The sequence below is a fragment of the Dipodomys merriami genome, unplaced genomic scaffold, assembly GCF_024711535.1.
Source record: "Dipodomys merriami isolate MVZ:Mamm:240054 unplaced genomic scaffold, mDipMer1.0.p SCAF_136, whole genome shotgun sequence".
Taxonomy (NCBI): domain Eukaryota; kingdom Metazoa; phylum Chordata; class Mammalia; order Rodentia; family Heteromyidae; genus Dipodomys; species Dipodomys merriami.
The window spans coordinates 217,553-237,678 of NW_027202671.1; the positions used below are offsets into that span (position 1 = coordinate 217,553).

Here is a 20,126-nt window from a genome sequence, read left to right on the forward strand (position 1 = left end):
AACTCATGGGTGGAGATGGGAGGGAGGGACTGGGAGAGAGTGAGGGAACAGGAGACACTGTATGAAAGGCAGTGTACTCATTACCTGACTCATGTAATTGTAGTCCCTCTATAATAACAATAAAGTAGCCAGGTGCCGGTGGCTCACGCCTGTAATCCTAGCTACTCAGGAGGAGGATCATGGTTCAAAGCCAGCCCGGGCAGGAAAATCCATAAGACTGATCTCAAACCACTCAGAAAACCGGAAGTGGTGCTGTGGCTCAAGTGGTAGAGCGCTTGCCTTGCAAGCATGAGGCCCTGGGTTCGATTCCTCAGCACCACATAAGCAAAAAGAAAAAAAAAAGCCAGAAGTGGCACTGTGTCTCAAGTGGTAGAGCGCTAGCCTTGAGCTGAAGAGCTGAGAGACAGTGCCCAGGCCCAGAGTTCAGGCCCCACGACAGGACCAAAAAAAAAAAAAAAATGGCAGAAGCTGGGCACTAGTGGCTCACACCTGTAATACTAGCTACAGAAGATAGAGATCTGAGGACCGAAGTTCTAAACCAGCCTGGGCAGGAAAGTCCATGAGACTTATCTCTGATTAACCACCAAAACAACAACAACAACAACAAAAAAAAACTGGAAGTGGAGCTGTGGCCCAAGTAATAAGTACTAGTCTTGAGCAAAAAAAGCCCAGGGACAGTGCCCAAGCTCTGAGTTCAGGACTGGCACAAAAAAAAGGAGGTAGGCAAAAGAAAGGGTGGAGGTATAGCTCAAAGGTGGAACAAGGGGCTGGGAAAGTGGCTCAGTGGTAGAGCGCTTGCCTTGTACGCATGAGGCCCTGGCTTCGATTCCTCAACACCACATAAACAAAAAGAAAAAAGCCGGAAGTGGTGCTATGGCTCAAGTGGTAGCGCGCTAACCTTGAGCTGAAGAGCTGAGGGACAGTGCCCAGGCCCAGAGTTCAGGCCCACGACTGGACCCCCCCCCCCCCCCAAAAAAAAACTAACAAAACAAAACAAAACAAAAAAAATAGTGGAGCAAGTACTTACCATGAGTCTAAGGCCTTGGGTCCAAACCTCATAAGCACACACATATACACGCACCCCAGTGTAATGATGTTTGGTTATCATGAAGATTATTGACACTGCATGTAAAATATCCATCAATATAAATCACTGAGTGTACTTGTTTTCTACCCTATTTCATGTGGGAATCAATGCAGAGCACATGCCATTACCACACCTCACAGTACATCAGTTAAGTAACAAGCATGAGTGCTTTTCTTTTCCTTCCTTTTTTTTTTTTTTTTTTTGGGTCAGGTTGTGGGGCCTGAACTCTGGGCCTGGGCGCTGTCCCTCAGCTCTTCAGTTCAAGGCTAGTGCTCTACCACTTGAGCCACAGCGCCACTTCCGGTTTTTTTCTTTTTGCTTATATGGTGCTGAGGAAGCGAACCCAGGGCCTCAGGCATGCAAGGTAAGCACTCTACCACTGTGCCACCTTCCCAGCCCTCCTTCCTTTTGTGTGTGTGTGTGTGTGTGTGTGTGTGTGTGTGTGTGTGTGTGTGTGTGAGAGAGAGAGAGAGAGAGAGAGAGAGAGAGAGAGAGAGAGAGAGAGAGAGAGACAGTATTAGGGCTTGAACTCAGTCTTGTGTTCTTGCTTTCTTTCTTTTTTTTTTTTGCCGGTCATGGGGCCTGAACTCTGGGTCTGGGCGCTGTCCCTCAGCTCTTCAGCTCAAGGCTAGTGCTCTACCACTGGAGCCACAGCGCCACTTCCAGCTTTTTGTTTATGTGGTGCTGAGGAATCAAACCCAGGGCCTCATGCTTGCAAGGCATGCACTCTACCGCTGAGCTACCTTCCCAGCCCCTTGCTTGCTTTCTTGTATACAGCTGGTGTGCAATTCATTTGAGGTGGAATTTCTCAGACTTTTTCTGTCTGAGTTGGTTTCCAACCTTGATCCTCCAGGTTTCAGCCTTCTAAATAGCTAGGAAACAGGTGTGAGCCATTGGTTTCTGGCCTTTTGCTGTTTTTACTTTCATAGACTACATTGAGAAGGATTCCCTCCGATGAGATGGAGTTTCCTGGGCTGCCTTGGAACCAAGATCCTCCCAATCCCAGCCTCCCATGTAGCTAAGATTACAGATGTGAACCATCATACACTGGTTTTCTTTTCTTTTGGCAAGGTCTCACTATGTAGTCCAACTGGCTTTGCTCTTTCCATACTCTTGCCTCACTTGTCAAATCCTGGGATTACGGGCATATACCATACCTGCTATGAATGTCTTCCTCCCCTCTACCTTCCCTCCCCATCCCTTCCTTCCTTTCTATGATAGGAAAATTAGGAAAGGAGTACACTTTCAATACAATGAAAGCCTATCATCTCCAGGGAGAGAATGCCTATGATTTTCACTCAGTACACATTTGTATCAAAATGTTAGGCTTAGAGCTTTAAGTCCTTTTCCAACACTAACCCAAGGGTGCCAAGGGTGGGGGAGGTTTACTGAATTATATTGGACCCCTAGGCCACAGTTTATTGGCCCAAGTAGTTAAAAGATCTATTCTTCATGGATGTTATTTTCTACAGCTACCCACTTCTCTCCTCAGGGAATGCAGTATGCCCGGGATGCAAACCACTTATTTAGCTCTAGCCACTAGTTTTACAGAAGCTGGGGATACGGTGGAGCAATGGACTGAAGTTCATCTACATAGTCCTATGCACAGGTGAGGCCTCAGTTGGGTTACTGAGACCACTCTTGAAGAGGTTTGCCACCTTCGTTATTTTACCTAATACATAAGAAACGCTGAGGACCCCTTTCCTCCCAAACACCACCACACCTTCCCCAGGAATCGAGGAGTAAACTCCAGAGCCAGATGTCGGTTGTTTCTTTTCTTTTTCTTTCTTCTCATTGGCTAGCTCTCTGCCAACGGGGCCAGGCCTTCAATCCAGAACCAATTAGTGGGCAGCAGAGTGGAGATCACGGCTGAGCGGCGGGAAGCACCAGATATCTGGCCAGTAAAAGGCTGATTCCCTGGGCCAGAGTCTCCCAGTCCAGCACTTGCGTCGCCGAGGCGCTCCACGCCTCAGGGTACACGGGGGGCTCTTACTGCCCCCACACTAGAATTTTCTGGGCATCGACAACGCGACCGCGACAGAAATTCCGGGGAACTCATTCTTCCTCAGACCCCATTGGCCTTAGCCCTCAATCACCTGACCTACCCAGCCAGGGAGAGGTGGCCGATCAACACTTCCGCTTTGCGAATCTGTGAGCGAGCCTCTAGCCCGCCCCTCCGGTACTTTGATTGGTCGTCCCCTCTCAACCCGCTATCTTATTGGTCAGTTCCGCAGGGTTGCAATTCAGCCGGTTCCGAGGGCTGTGTCAGACTGCTTCGTAGCCATGGCGTCCTATTTCGATGAACATGATTGCGAGCCGGTCGACCCTCGGCCGGAGACTCGAACCAACATGTTGTTGGAGCTGGCAAGGTGGGCGCGCAGGGCTCAGGACTGCGTTCCACACGTCAGGTTCCTAGGCTGAGGCTGGCGGGAAATGGCGGATGGACTAGGGCTGCAGTTTCTAGGAAGGGGTTGTTAGTCCCAGCAGCGAGTTCGTGGGGGTCGGTGGGTACGGATAATTGGGGCCCTGTGTAGGCAGGGCTAGACAAAGGGGGCTGTGAGAAGGACTGAGTAGGGGAGTGTTAAGAGTGGGGATGAGGGCAGCAGGCCATGGGAGCATCCGAGGTGGGAAGGGGGTAGCAGGTAGGGGCTGTGTCCCTTGCGTCAGTTTGCTACCAACAGCACACAGAAGCCCACGGTCGACTTCCAATCTTTACTAAGTCACTTCCGCGTGGCTTTCCCAAAGTCTATTGGCTTATTTGTAAATTGGGAATCAACAGATTACATATTAGGGCTGTCTGGTAGCAGCTGGAAACCACTTTCCACCGAGCTTTCCGTCTATAAGCGTTAATCTTTAGTATTACTGTGGGTACTTACTGGTTAATGCGGGGTAGATGACAGGACCAAGAGAAAGAAACTGATTTCCTTGGTTCTGATTTATCATCCTCCTTCTCAGGTCACTTTTCAATAGGATGGACTTTGGAGATTTGGGATTGGTGGTAGATTGGGACCATCACTTGCCTCCACCAGCTGCCAAGGCTGTGGTGGAGAACCTCCCTAGGACAATCATCAACAGCTCCCAGGCTGGTGAGGACACTTTTTAATTCATTCTCTGTGGGGGCAGGTCTGCTGGACTTGCCTCCTCCCTTAAACCACACCTACTGTGGTTAGGAGTGGGAGCTGGGGGTGGGGCCTTCTGCAACTCTCCTGATGACACTTCTCCTCAAGAGCTCAAGTGCCCGGTGTGTCTTTTGGAATTTGAGGAGGAGGAGACTGTTGTTGAGATGCCTTGCCATCACCTCTTCCATTCCAGCTGCATTCTTCCCTGGCTAAGCAAGGTACCATTGCCTTCTTCTGGCTCCCGCCCTGCCCTAGACTGGGTTCTCAACCTTCTTTCTGGTTATGAACTGTGGGGGAATGAAGGAAGAGCAGGGAGGGTTATTGGTTTAGGAAGACCTGGGCTGGTACACAGCATTACTTTTTCCAGACAAATTCCTGTCCACTGTGCCGCCATGAGCTACCTACTGATGATGACTCTTATGAGGAGCACAGACGAGATAAGGTAGGGGCTGGTGTTTGAGGGGAAGGGGGTCATATGGGCCCCCTCACACCCTATCCCCACTGCACTCATTCCCTTCCTTTAGCAGACTTGGGTAGGCTCCAGACTCCCTGGCTTTGGTCACTTTTCTAGTGATTTAGGTGGGGGTAAATATCAGCAGATACTAGGCCCTAAAACCTGTGAGAATCAACCTCATGACAGCTGCCCTATGTCCTTACCCTTGGGACTTTAGGCTTGGCCTTGCCCAGTGTTCTTTTTCTTCCAGGCTCGAAAGCAGCAGCAGCAGCACCGACTAGAGAACCTCCATGGGGCCATGTATACATGAGACAGCTAGGACTGAGCACTTGCCCTCTAAACAACTTCTTCCTGCACTTTGAATTCTCATTAAAGGTTTCTTTATCCACCCTGCAGTTGCATTGCTCACAGGCCTGCAGAGGGGCTCTAACTGTACCACCAGTTCCCTCCTGCTAATGGGGAGGTTGGTATAAAACTGTAAGAGTGGGCTGGGAATGTGGCTTAGTGGTAGAGTGTTTGCCTAGCATGCATAAAGCCCTGGGTTCCATTCCTCAGTACCAGATAATCAGAAAAAGCCAGAAGTGGCACTGTGGCTCAAGTGGTAGAGTGCTAGCTTTCAGCAAAAGAAGCTCAGGGTCAGTGACCAGGTCATGAGTTCAAGCCCCAGGACAGGCAAAACCAATCCAAATAAAAAAAAAAAACCCCAAACACCCATAAAAACCCCACAAAACCCTATAAGGACACTAGGCTCAGGGTTGGAGGTGTAGCTCTGTTGGTAGAGTACTAGCCAATGAACAAAAAGCATCAGGTACCCAGTTCGAGTCCCAATCTTGGATAGAGAGAGAGAGGGAGGGAGAGGGAGAGGGAGAGAGAGAAAGAAAGAGAGAGGAGAGAGGGAGAGAGAGAGGGAGAGAGATACACACACTCACACAGAGACAGAGACAGAGAGAGAGACAGTTGGCTGCATTTCCCTCTGTAATAATCTGTTTGGACTCTGGGCAGTGGGCCTCAAGTAAATAACTAGTCTACTAGACCAGTCAGGGCTTGAGCCTGTGTTCATGATTGGAAGGCAAACTGTGTCAGAGCCTAACATCCTATAGCTATTTATTTGCAACCCTTCTGCTCTCCCCACCCCCACAAGCAAGTTCTAGTTAACCTTGGAACCTTTAGTTAACCTTGGGATTCTGAGAGTTTTCATTGGCTTCACAGAGAATCGCTTCTAACATTTCAAAGTTGTTCTCTGTACCTAACCCCTGCTACTAAGGAATCAAAGTTCAATCCAGACTTTGAGTAGAGGAAGGAAGTGAGATTATCAGGTCAGGACAGGTCTTTAGACTGCTTAGCGTTTAAGCCCGTTCGGAATATTTGGATGGCACCTGGCATCCTTTGTTCCTGGAAGCCCTGCTCTTAAAAAGCAGGTGACACTCAGGGCTCTCCCTGAAAGCAGAGGCTTCCTCTCATTCCTTGCTTAGAAAAAGTTGTTTTTGGGCAAGCCCTTCCTGAGTATCTAGAACAGACTACAAACGTGCAAATTAGAATTCTTTTAATAGATATAAAAAAGTACTAAAATACCCACGTGTTCTGTTGTGTTATTTGCCCTAAAGGAAGTGAGGGGCAGAGTGAAGAATCCCAGTGCAGCTCAATTGGGCCTTTTCCTAGGCTAAGGCATGCTCCCCCCACTACCCAGACTTGTATTTCCCCCTGGGGTTCCCAGCCCCCAACTCCTGCAGCACGAAACCCCAGTGGTCTGGCTCTGGCACTGGGAGTAGAAGGCACCTGAAGGGCTGGCTGGGCAAGTAAGGGCAGGTGACCTTTAAGCACAATACTGTAGTGTCAGGGAGCAGGATGTGCAGCCCAGGCAGCGGGCAGGGTCTGCTCCTCTTATGGCACAGGTGGTGGGATGGCCACTTCTCCAAGAGTGAGGAAGCCCAAATCCCAACATAATACTTTCTGAAAAGTTGTTTTTGGTACAAAATAAATGCAAAGAAGATAAAGGGTTGGGTGTTGCGGAGGCCGGGCCAGCCACCCTCCAGACCTCAGATCATGGCGATGCTCTCTGGGGCACAGTTGAGGTGTGTGGAGGTGCTGCTGCTTCCGGAGGACTTGCAGGCTCGGCCAGAGGCTGGCTGCAATGCAGCCACCAGTGTGTCTGAGGAGACGGCCCCAAACTCATAGCTGAAGGTGCCATAGAAAATGAGGATATCAATGACGAACACCCATTCGCACAGGGCCGCCCCGTGCTGTAGCTGAGAACTTTCATGGACAAAGAAGACACCGCCTGGAGTGGGGCTAAGGAAACATTTTGATGTGTGAGAACCTGGTAAAAACCACTCTGCAGTCCCAGACCTTTAACCAGGCTGGGGCGAAGGATCAGACCTCCCCATAGGAAGACCACATGGTCAGTGTTTACTGCAATCTGCCTCCCACCCTCCCATTTGGGGTGGGAGAAGGGCTGAGCTGGAGAATGAGTTCCTGGTTTCCCTGTCCCAGAAGGATACTAAGGACCAGAGTGATGAAGGCGATGACAGCCAGCACAATTCGAAGGTAGGCCATTGCCAGGTCCAGGGGGGTAGTGGCCCCATGGTAGGAGAGAGCACAGTGCAGGCAGACAAAGAGCAGCCCTGCCGGGAAAGCCACTCCAGCTCCAATGTAGTGCAGAGACTTGGCGTAGTCCACCTGGCCCAGACAGAGGGGCTAGTCTGTGAAGTGGTTCCATTCATCCATCCCTCCCATCTTCTTTCTCTCTGTCTCCTCCTTTGCCTCCCAGTTCCTCCTTCCTAGACCCCCAACCTCTAGGTGGTTCCCCTTCAGGCAGCAAGGCCCTACTAAAGGAAGTTCAAGGGGGTGGTTGGGAAGGCTAGGGGCACCTGAAAGTTGCCGACCACCACAAGGCCTGCAGCGTTGGTACAGCCTGTGATGAGCGCTGTAGTGTTAACCCAGGAGTGCCGGCTCTGCTCCAGGAGCTGCCCATACCGAAGGAGGCAGATCAGGGCCACTGAGGAAGGAGAGCACACTGGGGTCAGTCTTGGACCTTCCTCCAAACTCTTCTGCCCAACTCACCCCAGTTCAGCCTCCCAGCTTCCTGCAGGCTCTCCTAACTCCTCTGAGGACCAGAAGAGGAAGGGACAAATAGGTGTTAACTTGGGTTTCCTCAAGGCTTAATGCTAGCTCTGTGGGAGTTAGCATCTGGCCTTCAAGGAAGGGGTTGAGAAGTTGCCCTTCATGTGTTAAGTCTTCAGTGCAGAAGGGCTTGGGGGAACAAGAGCTTCTGGGCTTTTTATGGGGAGGTGGTAGAACCAGGGGATGGGCTGGCCTGTGAGAAGGGATGAAAGTATAACTCACCCATGAAAGCACCCAGGTTTCCAATGAGGCTAAAGAGGCAGCTCTCAGGGGGATACGTGCCGCACTTGCTGAGGGGAGGGGTGAGGACAGAGTGAGAGGCAGGAGGATCAGTGGGCCCCATTCTGACTCCTGCTCAATCTGTGCTTTTCCTCAGCAGGCAAGCCACTAATTTATGAGACAGACAGGGGTCTTTGTGAACAACTGGCTCCAGACTGAGCCACCCAGAACCTCAACAGAGCTCGTGTGGAACAGATAAGAAAGAAGCTGTTGGGCTGGGAAGGTAGCTCAGTGGTAGAACGCATGCCTTGCATGCATGAGGCCCTGGGTTCAATTCCTCAGCACCACATAAGCAAAAAGAAGCCAGAAGTGGCACTGTGACTCAAGTGGTAGAGCGCTAGCCTTGAGCTGAAGAGCTGAGAGACAGCGCCCAGGCCCAGAGTTCAGGCCCCACGACCGGACCAAAAAAAAAAAAAAAAAAGAAGAAGCTGTCCTGGAAAGCTTCCTAGACCTGAGAGTCTTTACTCAAGTTTGCAGCTGGTCTGATTTCTTTGAACTAGAACTTGGGTTGGACAATCAGAGAGCCTGAGCTTGATTGAGATTGATCCAGGTGTTTTCACTTACTAGCTGAGGATGACTAACTCTGAGCCTCAGTTTCTTCATGCATAAAATGGTGGTAACAAAAGCAGCTTCCCTGCTGGAAGGAGTAAAAGACACTACACAAGCCTGGCAATGGTTGCTCAGGAGGCTGAGATCTGAGGATCACAGAAGCCAGCAGGGAAAGGAAAGTCCATGAGATTCCTCTAACCACCAAAAAGCTGGAAGTGGGATAGGAAAGTCCATGAGATTCCTCTAACCACCAAAAAGCTGGAAGTGGGATAGGAAAGTCCATGAGATTCCTCTAACCACCAAAAAGCTGGAAGTGGGATAGGAAAGTCCATGAGATTCCTCTAACCACCAAAAAGCTGGAAGTGGGACTGTGGCTCAAGTGGTAGAGCACTAGCTCTGAGCACAAAAACTCAGGGACAGATCCCAGGCCCTGAGTTCAAGCGTGTACACACACACACACACACACACACACTCTCTCTCTCTCTCTCTCTCTCTCTCTCTCTCTCTCTCTCTCTCTCTCTCTCTCTCTCTCTCTCTCCATAAAGCTCTCAGCACAGTGCTCAGTTCCTAGTAACTGGTAAATAGTATTGTCAGTAAGTGTATAATAATTATTCTCAAGACCTAAGAAACTATCCTTTTTTTTTTCAGAACTCTAGAAAGACTGGGCTGGGGAGGGGTTAAGAGATGGTGTTGGGTGGGTTTCTAAGACCTACCTGATTAGGGGGACATCATCCAGGGTGCAACAGGTTTTGGGACCCCCTTGCTCAGCAGGGTCAGGAGAGCAGGATTCATTGTAGGACCTGGCAGGCAGGACACAGAGTAGACTAGGGGCAACGGATGCTCCCAGGCCTTAAAGAAGACCCTCTCCCAGACCTCCCCAGCAAGGCATAAGAGCCCACTCCCCAGGGCCTGCCTGAAACAGAAGACAAACGGGTGACAGCATGGTAGGAAGAGGGTAGATGGGCAGGAAGCCATGCCTGGGAACCAGTGTCAGAGAACAGCAGTGAGGCCCAGAGTTTCATCTGGCTTGTGGCAGCTGAGGGCCCCAGAGGGGATAGAGATGAAGGGAGCTTTAGACAGGCTATGTGCAGAGTGCTCCATACCAGTTCTCCACAGGGCACACGTGGCGGTTCATCACGGCCATGGCATACCTGCAGGAGCACAACTGTCACCCTGCCTCCATGTCCCTCCTGGGCCAGCACTCCCTACTGACTCTACCTGAATTTCTGGCCTCATTCAGTCTCATTATTCTTGTTGGGGACTCAAGTTTGGGTCAGGGGAAGGTCAGTTGGGATGCCACAGAATGCAGCAGCCCCGACCTAGAGGCTCTCTTGTAAGAAGCCCCGGTTAGAAATATGTCTGTCAGGACAGTCCTACTGAACAGCAGTGGTGCCAGCTTGTCCTAAGGGGCTGTGTGCCCAGGCATCAGGCCAGGCTTTGGAGACAGCCAGAGTGACCGTGGGTACCACCCTGGAGCCTACAACAGGACAAGGGGCTTTGTGTGTGCCATCAAGCTCCTGTTGGCCCTCCCACCTTCACCCATTTTACTCACACGGTCCATATGCCAGTGATGGAGAATGCTGACAGGCTGACAGGAAGGAGGATCCAGGCGGTCATGAGGGAGGGGAGCCAGGGTGGTGGTGTAGGGGGAGGACAACAGGTAGGTGGAAAAGAGGGGGCCGGCCCAGCTACCTTGAGAGTTTTTTTGCCACCACCATCAGCTGCTCTGGCCTGGTAGGGAGAGATCAAGGTCCAGGGTCTGGTAACTGACCAAGGCAGGGGGGAGGAGACAACGATTAGCTCCTCATCCAGACCTCCCCTTATGTTTGTGAGCGTCCAAACTTTGGGGTGAGCCCACGCTAGAACGTGGACACCCTCTGGCATCCATCTGGGGCCTCCGCGGTCACCAAAGGCCACGGGTGCTGGGAGAGACTCAAGCAGTGCTATAACATCTGGAAAGGGAGCCACCCTCCCTTTGCCCAAGGAAGGTTGGACCAGGACAATTAAGGTGTCCACGCCAAGGAAAGCCTGGGAGGATGACTGGCAGCCAGCCGCTGGTGTGCGGGCAACCACCTGACCACGAGCCCCGGCCAAGGGGCGGGTTCTGGTGGGAAACCCGACCTGGCCCTCGCTTGCGTGGGCTCGGGGACCCTGGCCTGGGCAGGAGCCCGCAGCTGGTGACACCACCCTCCTCCCCCGGGACCGAGGCCCCAGGCCTCTCCAGGTGATCCCGGGAACCCGGGAAAAGGAAGCAGCCCGTACGCACCTCCCCAGAGCGCCCAGCCGCCGCCGCCGCGCCCTGCTCGGCCCCCTCGTGGCGCGGTCTCCGGCTGCGGCCCTCGGAGCAGCCCTGAAAGGTTTAAAGGGCCGAGCGGCCCCGCCTCCGGCGCCCCTGGCCGCGCCGCGCCGCCCGCCGGGACGTGGAGTCCGCGGAGCCCCAGCCCCCGTGTCCAAGCCCCGCCCGAGACTACAACTCCCGAGCCCCCGCGCCCGCGTCACCGAGAGGCGAGGGGGGCGGCGCTCCAGCTTCGGGGACCCGGGCGCTGAGGACTGCGGCCTGGGGACCTCTGACACCGAGACCCAGACAAGCTGTCCCGAAGTCTGTTCCCGCTCCACCGAGCGGGAGGACGAGCGCCTCATCTGCCTCGGCGCCCATCGCCGCCAGGACCAGCCGCCCGAGCCTTCCGGGAAGCCCCCAAGTGTGGAGCGCCGCGCCCGCCCGCCTCTGTCCGAGCGAGAGGCAAGTCTGCGGAGAAGCAAACATACAATGTCCTGGCTGATTCTAAAAACAAAATAAAGTAAATCCAAGCACGCCGGATTCGGCTTACGCTCCCGCCCCCCGGGGCTCAGCAAACCCGAGGGCTGCTTTCACCATACTTTATTTTTATATACAAGAACACAGAGTACTGGCCAGAAGTCACCGTGTCCAAGAAGTGACGGATCAACACTTGACATACGGCTGCAGAGGCCACAGCGTCATTCTAAAACACTTGCTGGCGCAGGTGTAGAGTAGATGTCATGGCCAGGTGTGGTAAGCAGAAGGGAAGGCCAGAGACCCAGAGGAATCTGGGAAAAAGCAGGCAGGATTGTTTGGGGGAATAAGTATCTATTAGCTTCATCAAAATTCATAGTCGAAGAGTTATACACCTAAACATTCTTCTCACCGTTGAAAGGGCAGGAAAACTTCCTTTCACATACTAAATATTTATCTGGCTCAGCCCAACATGTATTATCCCCAGGCAGATGATTTTTCCCTAGGATAGTTCCAGGGAATTAGGACCGTGAGATGGCCACAATGGTGGGGCAAACACTATGTGCAGAAATGGCCCTGGACTGTAGACAAATAGAGCAATGGAGAAACCTCCTCCAAGGGGCAGATAGTATAAATAGAACAGGAAACCTGTTGGAGAGCTCTCTTCCCACTAATTAGTAGTTATGTAGGGCCAAGAAATATGGCAGTGCAGTGATCACTGTACAAGAATACTGGACTAAATGGACCAGGGCATAAAATCTAGACTATCTGCTCACCCTAGGGACAAAGGTGCTCTTTTCCTGTTTTTTTTTTTTTTTGTCCTGGGGCTTGAACTCAGGGCGTGGGCACTAACTGAGCTTCTTTGCTCAAGGATAGCTCTCTACCACTTAAGCCACAGCACCATTTCCAGCTTTTTTTTTTTTATTATTATGTGGTATGTGGTACATAATTAGGCATGCTAGGTAAGCATTATACCACTAAGCCACATTCCCAGACCCATGGTGCTTTCTAAGTCACACAGAGTTTTTCAACTTTCTGTCAAGCTGCATTCCCACCTAAGCAGGTACTTTTTTCTTATCTGCCCACTGGGACTGTGAACCCTGCAGATTCTTTAAAATCTTTTTTTTTCGTTGTTTTGTTTTGTTTTTTAAAAAGCAGACTAGCCCAGACCAATCTTGAACTTAATGTTCCTGCCTCCACCTCCGGAGTGCCTGGCTAGCTTTATGATTTTAAATCAACTATATTCTGCTGGGTTTGTATCATGTCTGATTATCAGGGGAATTACAAAAGGATTTTTCATGTAGGTTCAAGTGGCTATTCTAATATGATGTGGGATTGAAGCTAAGCCATTAGTATCCAAGAACTGACACTGGAAGTACTTCTGGTTTTTTTTTTTTTTTTTTTTTTTGGTCCGGTCGTGGGGCCTGAACTCTGGGCCTGGGCGCTCTCCCTCAGCTCTTCAGCTCAAGGCTAGCACTCTACCACTTGAGCCACAGCGCCACTTCCAGCTTTTTTCTTTTTGCTTGTGTGGTGCTGAGGAATCGAACCCAGGGCCTCAGGCATGCAAGGCAAGCGCTCTACCGCTGAGCCACCTTCCCAGCCCTGCACTTTTAGTTTTAAAACAGCAATCCAAATAGCTACTAAAATAGAATTACTCCAAAACAGAGATTCCTATGACAGAACTCTTTATGGGTACTTAATGGGAGGAGCCACAGATAAGTAGGTACATATATCTTTAAAAATTCCCTTCCAGGCTGGGTACCTGTGGCACAGACCTATAATCCTAGCTACTCAGGAGAATGAGATATGAGGATTGCAGTTTGAAGCCAGTCCAGGCAGAAAAGTCCGTGAGATTCTTACCTCCTTAAAGTGGAGCTGTGGCTCAAATGGTAGAGCACTAACCTGAGCCAAAGAGCTCAGGGACAGCACCCAAGCACCTAGTTCAAGCCTCAGAACCAGCACAAACACCAAATTCCATTCTAATTCTAATTCTAAGTGACTCTAGCTGTTATGTTCCAACCAGGACAGCTCTTAAAATAGTTGAGCACAGCAAGAGATGAGATTTCCAGTGCTGATTCTGTTGTGGAAAGACTTTAGGTCAAACATTTAATCTCTACTTCTCCGTGTACACAAATGATTTCACAACTCTTGACAAAAACAGGGCTGTAAAAAGCGTTTATTGATTTAAAAAATATTGTACTCAAAAAGTAACTTCCTCCTATGATTTTCAAATACTTTGCACACTTCATTTTATTCGTCCACACATACAAACATTGGAAACGAGAATAAAGAACATATGGCTCTTATACATTTAGCACCATGGCACAGCCAGTGCACCCAGCCTCTTGTTCTGTTGGTTCTGGGGAAGGCATTTACTAGCACCTTCACTCCAAATCCTAGGGAAATATGGCTTCTTCACCATGTGATTCAAGGACAGGGCAAGCATTCAGAGGAGTTAAAGGTTTCAAACTGAATTTAAGGTGATTTTCCCAGCAGTCTCAGTGGTAGTCATGTGTCCTTATTCGTCTTTCTACTCGCACAGCCCTCATTTACATTTGTTACCACCTGGGAACACCTATCACTGCCACACATGGATCCTGCCAAATGTACAACAGGATATTCACCACCCCATAGAGCTTCCTGCTACCTGCCTGGGCTAATGTCTAATTGGTGTGCTCCTCAGACAACCAGGGAGATAGGATGACCCTTCCACTGGGCTGGACTGCAGAGGCTCCCACTCTCAGTACTTATGATTTTATAGCCTCTCCTTCAAAGACCTCCAGGCATCCCAGCTGTCTACAACTCAAGACTTAGGGTTTACTCTTGCATAGGCCTCTGAAAACTAGCTTCCTTTTTATCAGTAATATAAGCCATTGTGGCCCAGGAAATACAAAGCCTTAAAATCTAGGCTCAGACTTCAGTCATCAAATACTTCATTATTATGGACTCCCAATTTGCCTTTCTTTTCGTTGTGTGTGTGTGTTTTAAAATAGCCAGAAACATAGCTGGTCAAATAAGTGTTGTTTTTGAAGCCACCTGCTTAGAAGTTCTACCTGGTCCAACATGGCTCCTACCTCACCACCCAGCACAGGGCAGTCTTCTTGGGGTCATCTGGGGAACTGTAAAAACTGCTCTGGACATGTTCCTTGATGGAAAAGCACTGCTTTTTTAAATAGGTGACAGATGTCTGGTGGCAGGTCTGGCAAGCTGCAAAGTACCATCTTAGACCTCAGATGAGGAGTGGCGTAAGCAATGAGGCTGAGCTGGAAGGCGAGAGGCATTCCAGGCACATCTGGAGACAGAGCATCAGCTCCAACACGCCTACCTTTAGCATAAGGACAACTGCTTTATTTACAGATATTACATAAATTAGCTAAGAACCAAAGAAGTGCTTTCTTGGGCAGAAAATATTTTATAGACACAATAAAGTGCCTCAAGAAAAAAAATTGTTTTAATAATAAAGATTTTTCCATTAGTTTCCTACCTGAGGTCTTAATTGTGTGAGCAAACACATAAAAGGACACAACAGGTTCATACTAATTGCTGCCTTTAACCTCTTCTTTTCCTGAGAAACAGGAATGAAGGCTAAAATTTTAGGTGTCCTCCAATGCTTTGGGGTTTTTTTTTTTTCCCAAAACCAGGAAATTTGTGATATAGCTTTAAGAAGAGAGACCTCAAAAAGTAGCCTGAGAAGCCTAAGAGGGAAATCCTACATTTTAAGTTATAAAATCAGCTGAAGAGCTGGAGGATTAAAGTGACTGGTCCTCTGACCTGCAGGAAGAGGGGGGTGGAGTTGGCAGGGCCTCCTTGACTCAAGAGGATAGTTTACACTGTAAGTCCAAAGGCACTTCTTGCATAGTTACATAAGTAGAGGGCAAAGACTTTCTCCTTGACAGCAGAATGGAGTCCACGACTAACAAGTATAAGGCACTTAACCCTGGGCCAGTGCTGTGGTTCTTGTGCACTTCTGGTTCCTGGCTTCTTCATTACCAGGCCCTTTTAAAAACTTACCACCTCACTGGGCACCCTAGCATTCTTCCAGCAAAATCCAACAGTGTTTAATGTTTTAATAGCCTAGTTGAAGTAGCTGCCTTGACCCATTTTGTGTCTGTGTGTGTCAGGGATGCAAGACATGAACCAATAAAACTCTAAGGTGCTTTTTATGAGAAAACTTGCTGAGATAAAGCAGCCAGACTGATCTTGAGACCCTCATGCAGAGAAGCCCTTGAAGCAGAGACCTTAGGGGTTTAGTAAGTCTTAGTGTTCAGAGGCTTAAGAGCCCACATTTCCAGTCATTAAAGTCAAGACTATCTCTGGTGCACAGGGTGTCTTGAGGACTTCAGATCCTAGCCTAACCTTGAATAAGGAAAAACCGTTCTCTAGATGAGAGGACTATTGCTAGGGATCATCTTTTTTTCTTTTCTTTTTCTTTTTGAGACAAGACGTATTCCAGGCTGGCTTTGAACTCATGATCTTCCTATTTCTACCTCCTGAGTGCTGGAATTACATACAGATGTGCATCCCCATGTCTGAGATTTCCTGGGAATTTTTATATCTTAAGATCAGTTATTTACTCTTGGGAGGTAGGGAGAGAAGGGATACAGGAGAAGGTATTCATTGGGAGGGGGAAGAGAAAGAGAAGGGGAGGTGGAGGAGGGAAAGAGAAAGAAACTAGAGCTTTAAAAGACCGATTATCGCTAGTGTTGAGTTTCCCTTGGCATGCATGCTCAACTATGAAGTAACCATGAGAGAGTCACTGTCAAACTTGTTTTCATAGTTCCCCTTTAGTCTGAGCTGATAACCTGTTCACAGCTAGGGGCTGAGGTAAAAATCTATAATTCTGTAGCCTTAGCTAAAGCAAGTTTTGGTGCCACTGTTTAGTTCTAGCCTTTTCTTCTGAGATCTTCTATCTGTAGTTTCCTAAACTACAGAGCAGTGGAACATGAGCAACTTGGAAAAGGCATGGAAGGGGAAGGAGACATGCTTCCAAGTAGGCCTCAAAAAAAAGTTCTCCCACTTTATTGATATCAGAATTACTTGGAGAACTTGTTAGAAAAGTGGAGCCTCCCCACACCCAAAGTACTGAACAGAAGTGGGGGGAAAAAACTGATGGATTTTACCTGAGACAAAAAAGAGGGGGAAAGAACAAAGAAACTGAAAAGGAAAGAAAAAAAAAAGTCTTTTAAAATAACACACATGGCTTTAGAGGCTGAGTGGAACGTGGCTCATGGAGTGGCCAGATGACCTCAGTGATCAAGCACCACATTGGCAAAAGGTTTCACAAACCCTGGTTCTCTCTGAAGCAAATTAGCAAAGCAAAATTTTCAAAAAAAAATTCCAGAAAAATAGGCTGGGCACATGGCCAATATCTAAGAAAGAATAGCAGCCAGAGAGGTAGACCATATGTTGCCCTGCAACACCCTAGTGGATGTAGCAGCTCTACAGGGTCTCAAGATCAGATAGACTGGTTCTGGCACCCTCAAACTAGGGGTGAGTTCCCTGGGCAGATTTCTTCCAAGTGCAGTGAATCCAGTCTGGAGAGAATGCCTTCAACCTGGTTAGTGTTGACTTTGGCGCTTTGCAATCTCCTCCTGGATACGCAACTTGAGGGCCTCTTGCATGGGTGCATCCAGAGGTGTGTGTGCTGATACCTCCTCACTCACCCTTCCTGGATCATCATCCTATGTGAAAGAAGAGTCAGGAAGCTCAGGGCCTGGTCTCTTCAGGAAAGGTGACCTACCCTGTATCTATACAACATGCACAGAACTCCATTTGGCTTGAGGCTTCCTGCTGACACCTACCATTTCTCAGAAGTCCACTGTGATCATGATTCTCAACTGGGGACCATAAATCCTCCCTGTTCCCCCTACTGACAATTACTGTGACAATGACTGGAGAGAGCTGTCTGGAAAGCATCACCCAGAAGTCCTCAGTTTCCCCGTGGACTAGAAACTTCCCATTGGCTCTGAGGTAAACAATGGTTCGGGGCCTAGCAGTGATTTCTGTATGACCCAACACCTTCAGGTTGCAGCTGTATTTATGAGGCATACCTGATACACGATAACTGATGTGACCTCTCCACTGTCCGCCTCATATTCTAAGCAGAAGAGCTGACGGCCAGGAGGCTCCAGCTCGGAGCTGCCACTACTGCTGCTATCACCGGACTCTTCACAGTCTGGGTTGACTGGATGGTTAGAGACATCTGGAAAGATGAACCAGAGTAAGAGGGAAGAGGGGGGATGCTGCTGAAACTCCTGTCACCTTTGTCCACTGAGATGACTCAGGAAAACTTACTACAAAGAAGCCCCCATCTTCCTGTGTAGTGTGTTGTACTGCTAATCAGGAATTTCACTTCTCTTTGTATTCCTGCTCTGGAACCTGCACATTCCTGTCACAAAGTAGGTACTTGACTCCAGCAAACAGGACTGGAGGCTACTGGAAGGATGAATGAACTCTGTCTGGCTTGAGATCTAAGCACAGCCATTTACTAGAGCTGAGATCTTGGGCATATTAGCTAACCTCTCTGTGCCTGCTGCCTGACGGTGAAAACAGAATGACCAGTTCTCCACATATGGGGTATTACAGAGGTAATATATGCTGTATCTAAAACTGCAAGCTACAGTAGATAAACTTAAGTTTCACAAATTTGTTACTGTGATTTCTAGATTGGAAGAAAGCTGGTGGGGGGGGGAAGAAGAGACTATTTTTTGTTGGTTGATTCTTTATGTTCTGGTTGCTGGTTTGTGAGTGAGGCTCTGTGAGCTAGTGGGAATGCAGTACGGTGGAACTAACAGGCAGACAAATGCTTCCTTGCCGATTCCCAGTACTCTCTGAGATAGAGATGCTTCGCTGTGGGAGGCCAGGTGAATCTCCACGCGGAGACCTGGGATCGTTGAGGTGGAGGCCCGGGGGGGGGGGATTCGGAGTGTTGGGCTGGGAAGTGGGGTTCTCTCTATGGAGAAGGGGGAGGGGCCGCAGGGAGGGCGGCAGGCGGAACGGCATCTCACCTCGGTGTCGCGGCAGGTACACTTGCAGGTCGGGCTTGCGAGGCCGCGTCGGCCCAGGCATGTGCCGCCTCCTGGCCTTCTCCTTGGCCGCCTGTTTCACCTTCTTGTCGTAGTCGTCCCTGCGGGGAGCCGAGCGGGAGTCAGGGACTGCCGCACAGGGCCAGCCCGGACCAGGGGTGACGAGAGCAGGGCGGGACGGTACCGAGCGATCTGGTTCCGTCGGATGTGGTGCACGAAGCCGTGGTTCATGTCCAGCCGCCCGCCAGGCTTGCAACAGAGCCCCGGCCCGGGATCCGGCACCGCCTCCATGGAAAAGCCTGGGCGCAGAACCACAGCGGCTTCAACTGCCCAAACGACACCTTTCCCCCGACACCCGGGACTGCGGCTCGCAACGCTTCGGGCCCCGAATCCTGACTTCCGGTCCCGAATCCTCACTTCCGCTCCCAGGAGGCCTGGCGGGGCTGAGCATCCCAGCATGCAGAGTTGGCAGCGCGGAAGGGGCGGGATTTCCTCCGCTAGGGCGGGCTTTTGTTGTCTTTGTAGTAGTATCAATGGGAAACGGGAACTCCAGTTTTGAAAAGGTAAATCAGGACGTTCAGAAAAATGTAAGCCAAACAAAAACACCCATTAACATCACTTTTTTTCCCCTGAGGATAGAGACTGTAGAACTCTTTTCTTTTTCATTTTTTTAATTGTGATTAAGTGGTTACATAATTTCCCAAATTTCACAGTATTGTGGGATAGTGATGCTTAGTTAAAGTGACAAACACATTCTAACTTTCATGGGGCAAATTGTCTATCACGGTCTATAACATTTATGAGTTCTATGAGCTTTGCAATACAGTTATTTCTTCCACATTGGGTGATATGTACATTTCTTTGTTTTGCATAGAGTCAGCTGTTCCCTCTTTCCCACTTGTTCCCTCCCTCCCATTGCTGCCATGGAGTTGCTTAGTTCATTTTGGTCGATGTCCAGTGCAGCTGATGGGTCCCGTTGTTGTATGTTATTCCCTCTAGTTCTGTGTTGTCTTCCTGGTTTCCCTCCGGTGTGCATATATAGACCATATATGTGATCATCAGCATGGGGTTATTTAGTAGTGATTCGACCAGATGAGTGGAGAGACTGTATAACTTTTTAACACCGATTTTGTGACTTTCAGTAGCCTTCTTATGCCCCAGTTTTCTCATTTGTAAATGGGGACATGGACAACTATCGCAAATAGGTGATGAGGCTGCAAGGTGCTTTGTACTTGGCTGTGAGAAGGCTTTCAGGCTTCACTCCCCCCCCCCCCCCCCCAGCTCCACTATGTTGCCCTTTCACAAGCCGCTTGAGTGCCTACTGCACAGGTGACTTAACTGTCCCTGCAGAAGGAGCCAGGGCCTTCAATGCCTTCTTTTAAAAAGTCAAAACCAGGGCTGGGAAGGTGGCTCAGTGGTAGAGTGCTTGCCTTGTTTGCATGAGGCCCTGGGTTCGATTCCTCAGTACCACATAAGCAGAAAAAGCTGGAAGTAGCACTGTGGCTTAAGTGGTAGAGCGCTTGCCTTGAGCTGAAGAGCTGAGGGACAGTGCCCAGACTTAGAGTTCAGGCCCCAGGACCAACCCCTCCCCCCCCAAAAAAAAAGTCAAAATCAGGAATTTGTGATTGGAACAGGGAAAATTATGTGCATTCACTATTAGGTTTTTAAAAAGAGGCTGCCAAGTAAGAACAGCACCAGCACTCACATGGTATTCAGGGAAGGGGTAGGTTTATTCAGTAGA

At 49.6% G+C, this 20,126-nt stretch overlaps 3 protein-coding genes across 4 annotated transcripts; 1 reads left to right on the forward strand and 2 right to left on the reverse strand.

Annotated features, from left to right (window-relative positions):
- Positions 1–3,315: 3,315 nt before the first annotated feature.
- On the forward strand, positions 3,316–5,049 carry LOC138825214 (E3 ubiquitin-protein ligase RNF181). Its single transcript, XM_070019603.1, has 5 exons — positions 3,316–3,456; positions 4,043–4,173; positions 4,315–4,424; positions 4,574–4,648; positions 4,911–5,049. The coding sequence occupies exons 1-5, from the start codon at positions 3,371–3,373 to the stop codon at positions 4,968–4,970; spliced, it is 462 nt and encodes a 153-aa protein (XP_069875704.1). The 5' UTR covers positions 3,316–3,370; the 3' UTR covers positions 4,971–5,049.
- Positions 5,050–6,186: 1,137 nt separating this feature from the next.
- Positions 6,187–11,531, reverse strand: LOC138825212 (transmembrane protein 150A). Of its 2 annotated transcripts, XM_070019601.1 has the most exons (8): positions 10,875–11,531; positions 10,161–10,339; positions 9,712–9,759; positions 9,322–9,408; positions 8,003–8,070; positions 7,528–7,655; positions 7,159–7,336; positions 6,187–6,938 (listed from the first exon to the last, which is right to left on the reverse strand). In XM_070019601.1, the coding sequence occupies exons 2-8, from the start codon at positions 10,223–10,225 to the stop codon at positions 6,697–6,699; spliced, it is 816 nt and encodes a 271-aa protein (XP_069875702.1). In that variant the 5' UTR covers positions 10,226–10,339; positions 10,875–11,531; the 3' UTR covers positions 6,187–6,696. The 2 variants fall into 2 exon arrangements, with proteins under 2 accessions (XP_069875702.1, XP_069875701.1); XM_070019600.1 differs by lacking the exon at positions 10,875–11,531 and having other exon boundaries at positions 10,161–10,642.
- Positions 11,532–13,518: 1,987 nt separating this feature from the next.
- On the reverse strand, positions 13,519–18,777 carry LOC138825213 (UPF0561 protein C2orf68 homolog). The gene is made up of 4 exons (XM_070019602.1): positions 18,570–18,777; positions 18,368–18,486; positions 17,411–17,562; positions 13,519–17,041 (listed from the first exon to the last, which is right to left on the reverse strand). The coding sequence occupies exons 1-4, from the start codon at positions 18,674–18,676 to the stop codon at positions 16,919–16,921; spliced, it is 501 nt and encodes a 166-aa protein (XP_069875703.1). The 5' UTR covers positions 18,677–18,777; the 3' UTR covers positions 13,519–16,918.
- Positions 18,778–20,126: the final 1,349 nt, after the last annotated feature.

Excerpts from the sequence above, each read along its gene's own strand:
- LOC138825214 (XM_070019603.1), top strand. The coding sequence starts at position 3,371 with ATGGCGTCCTATTTCGATGAACATGATTGCGAGCCGGTCGACCCTCGG. Across the intron at positions 3,457-4,042 it reads ATGTTGTTGGAGCTGGCAAG|GTCACTTTTCAATAGGATGG; the intron begins GTGGGCGCGCAG and ends CCTCCTTCTCAG. Across the intron at positions 4,649-4,910 it reads AGGAGCACAGACGAGATAAG|GCTCGAAAGCAGCAGCAGCA; the intron begins GTAGGGGCTGGT and ends TTTTTCTTCCAG.
- LOC138825212 (XM_070019600.1), bottom strand. The coding sequence starts at position 10,492 with ATGCCAGAGGGTGTCCACGTTCTAGCGTGGGCTCACCCCAAAGTTTGG. Across the intron at positions 9,760-10,160 it reads ATCACTGGCATATGGACCGT|GTATGCCATGGCCGTGATGA; the intron begins GTGAGTAAAATG and ends GTGCTCCTGCAG. Across the intron at positions 9,409-9,711 it reads GTGTGCCCTGTGGAGAACTG|GTCCTACAATGAATCCTGCT; the intron begins GTATGGAGCACT and ends CCTGCCTGCCAG.
- LOC138825213 (XM_070019602.1), bottom strand. The coding sequence starts at position 18,676 with ATGGAGGCGGTGCCGGATCCCGGGCCGGGGCTCTGTTGCAAGCCTGGC. Across the intron at positions 17,563-18,367 it reads GTACCTGCCGCGACACCGAG|ATGTCTCTAACCATCCAGTC; the intron begins GTGAGATGCCGT and ends TCATCTTTCCAG. Across the intron at positions 17,042-17,410 it reads CATCAGTTATCGTGTATCAG|GATGATGATCCAGGAAGGGT; the intron begins GTATGCCTCATA and ends TCTTTCACATAG.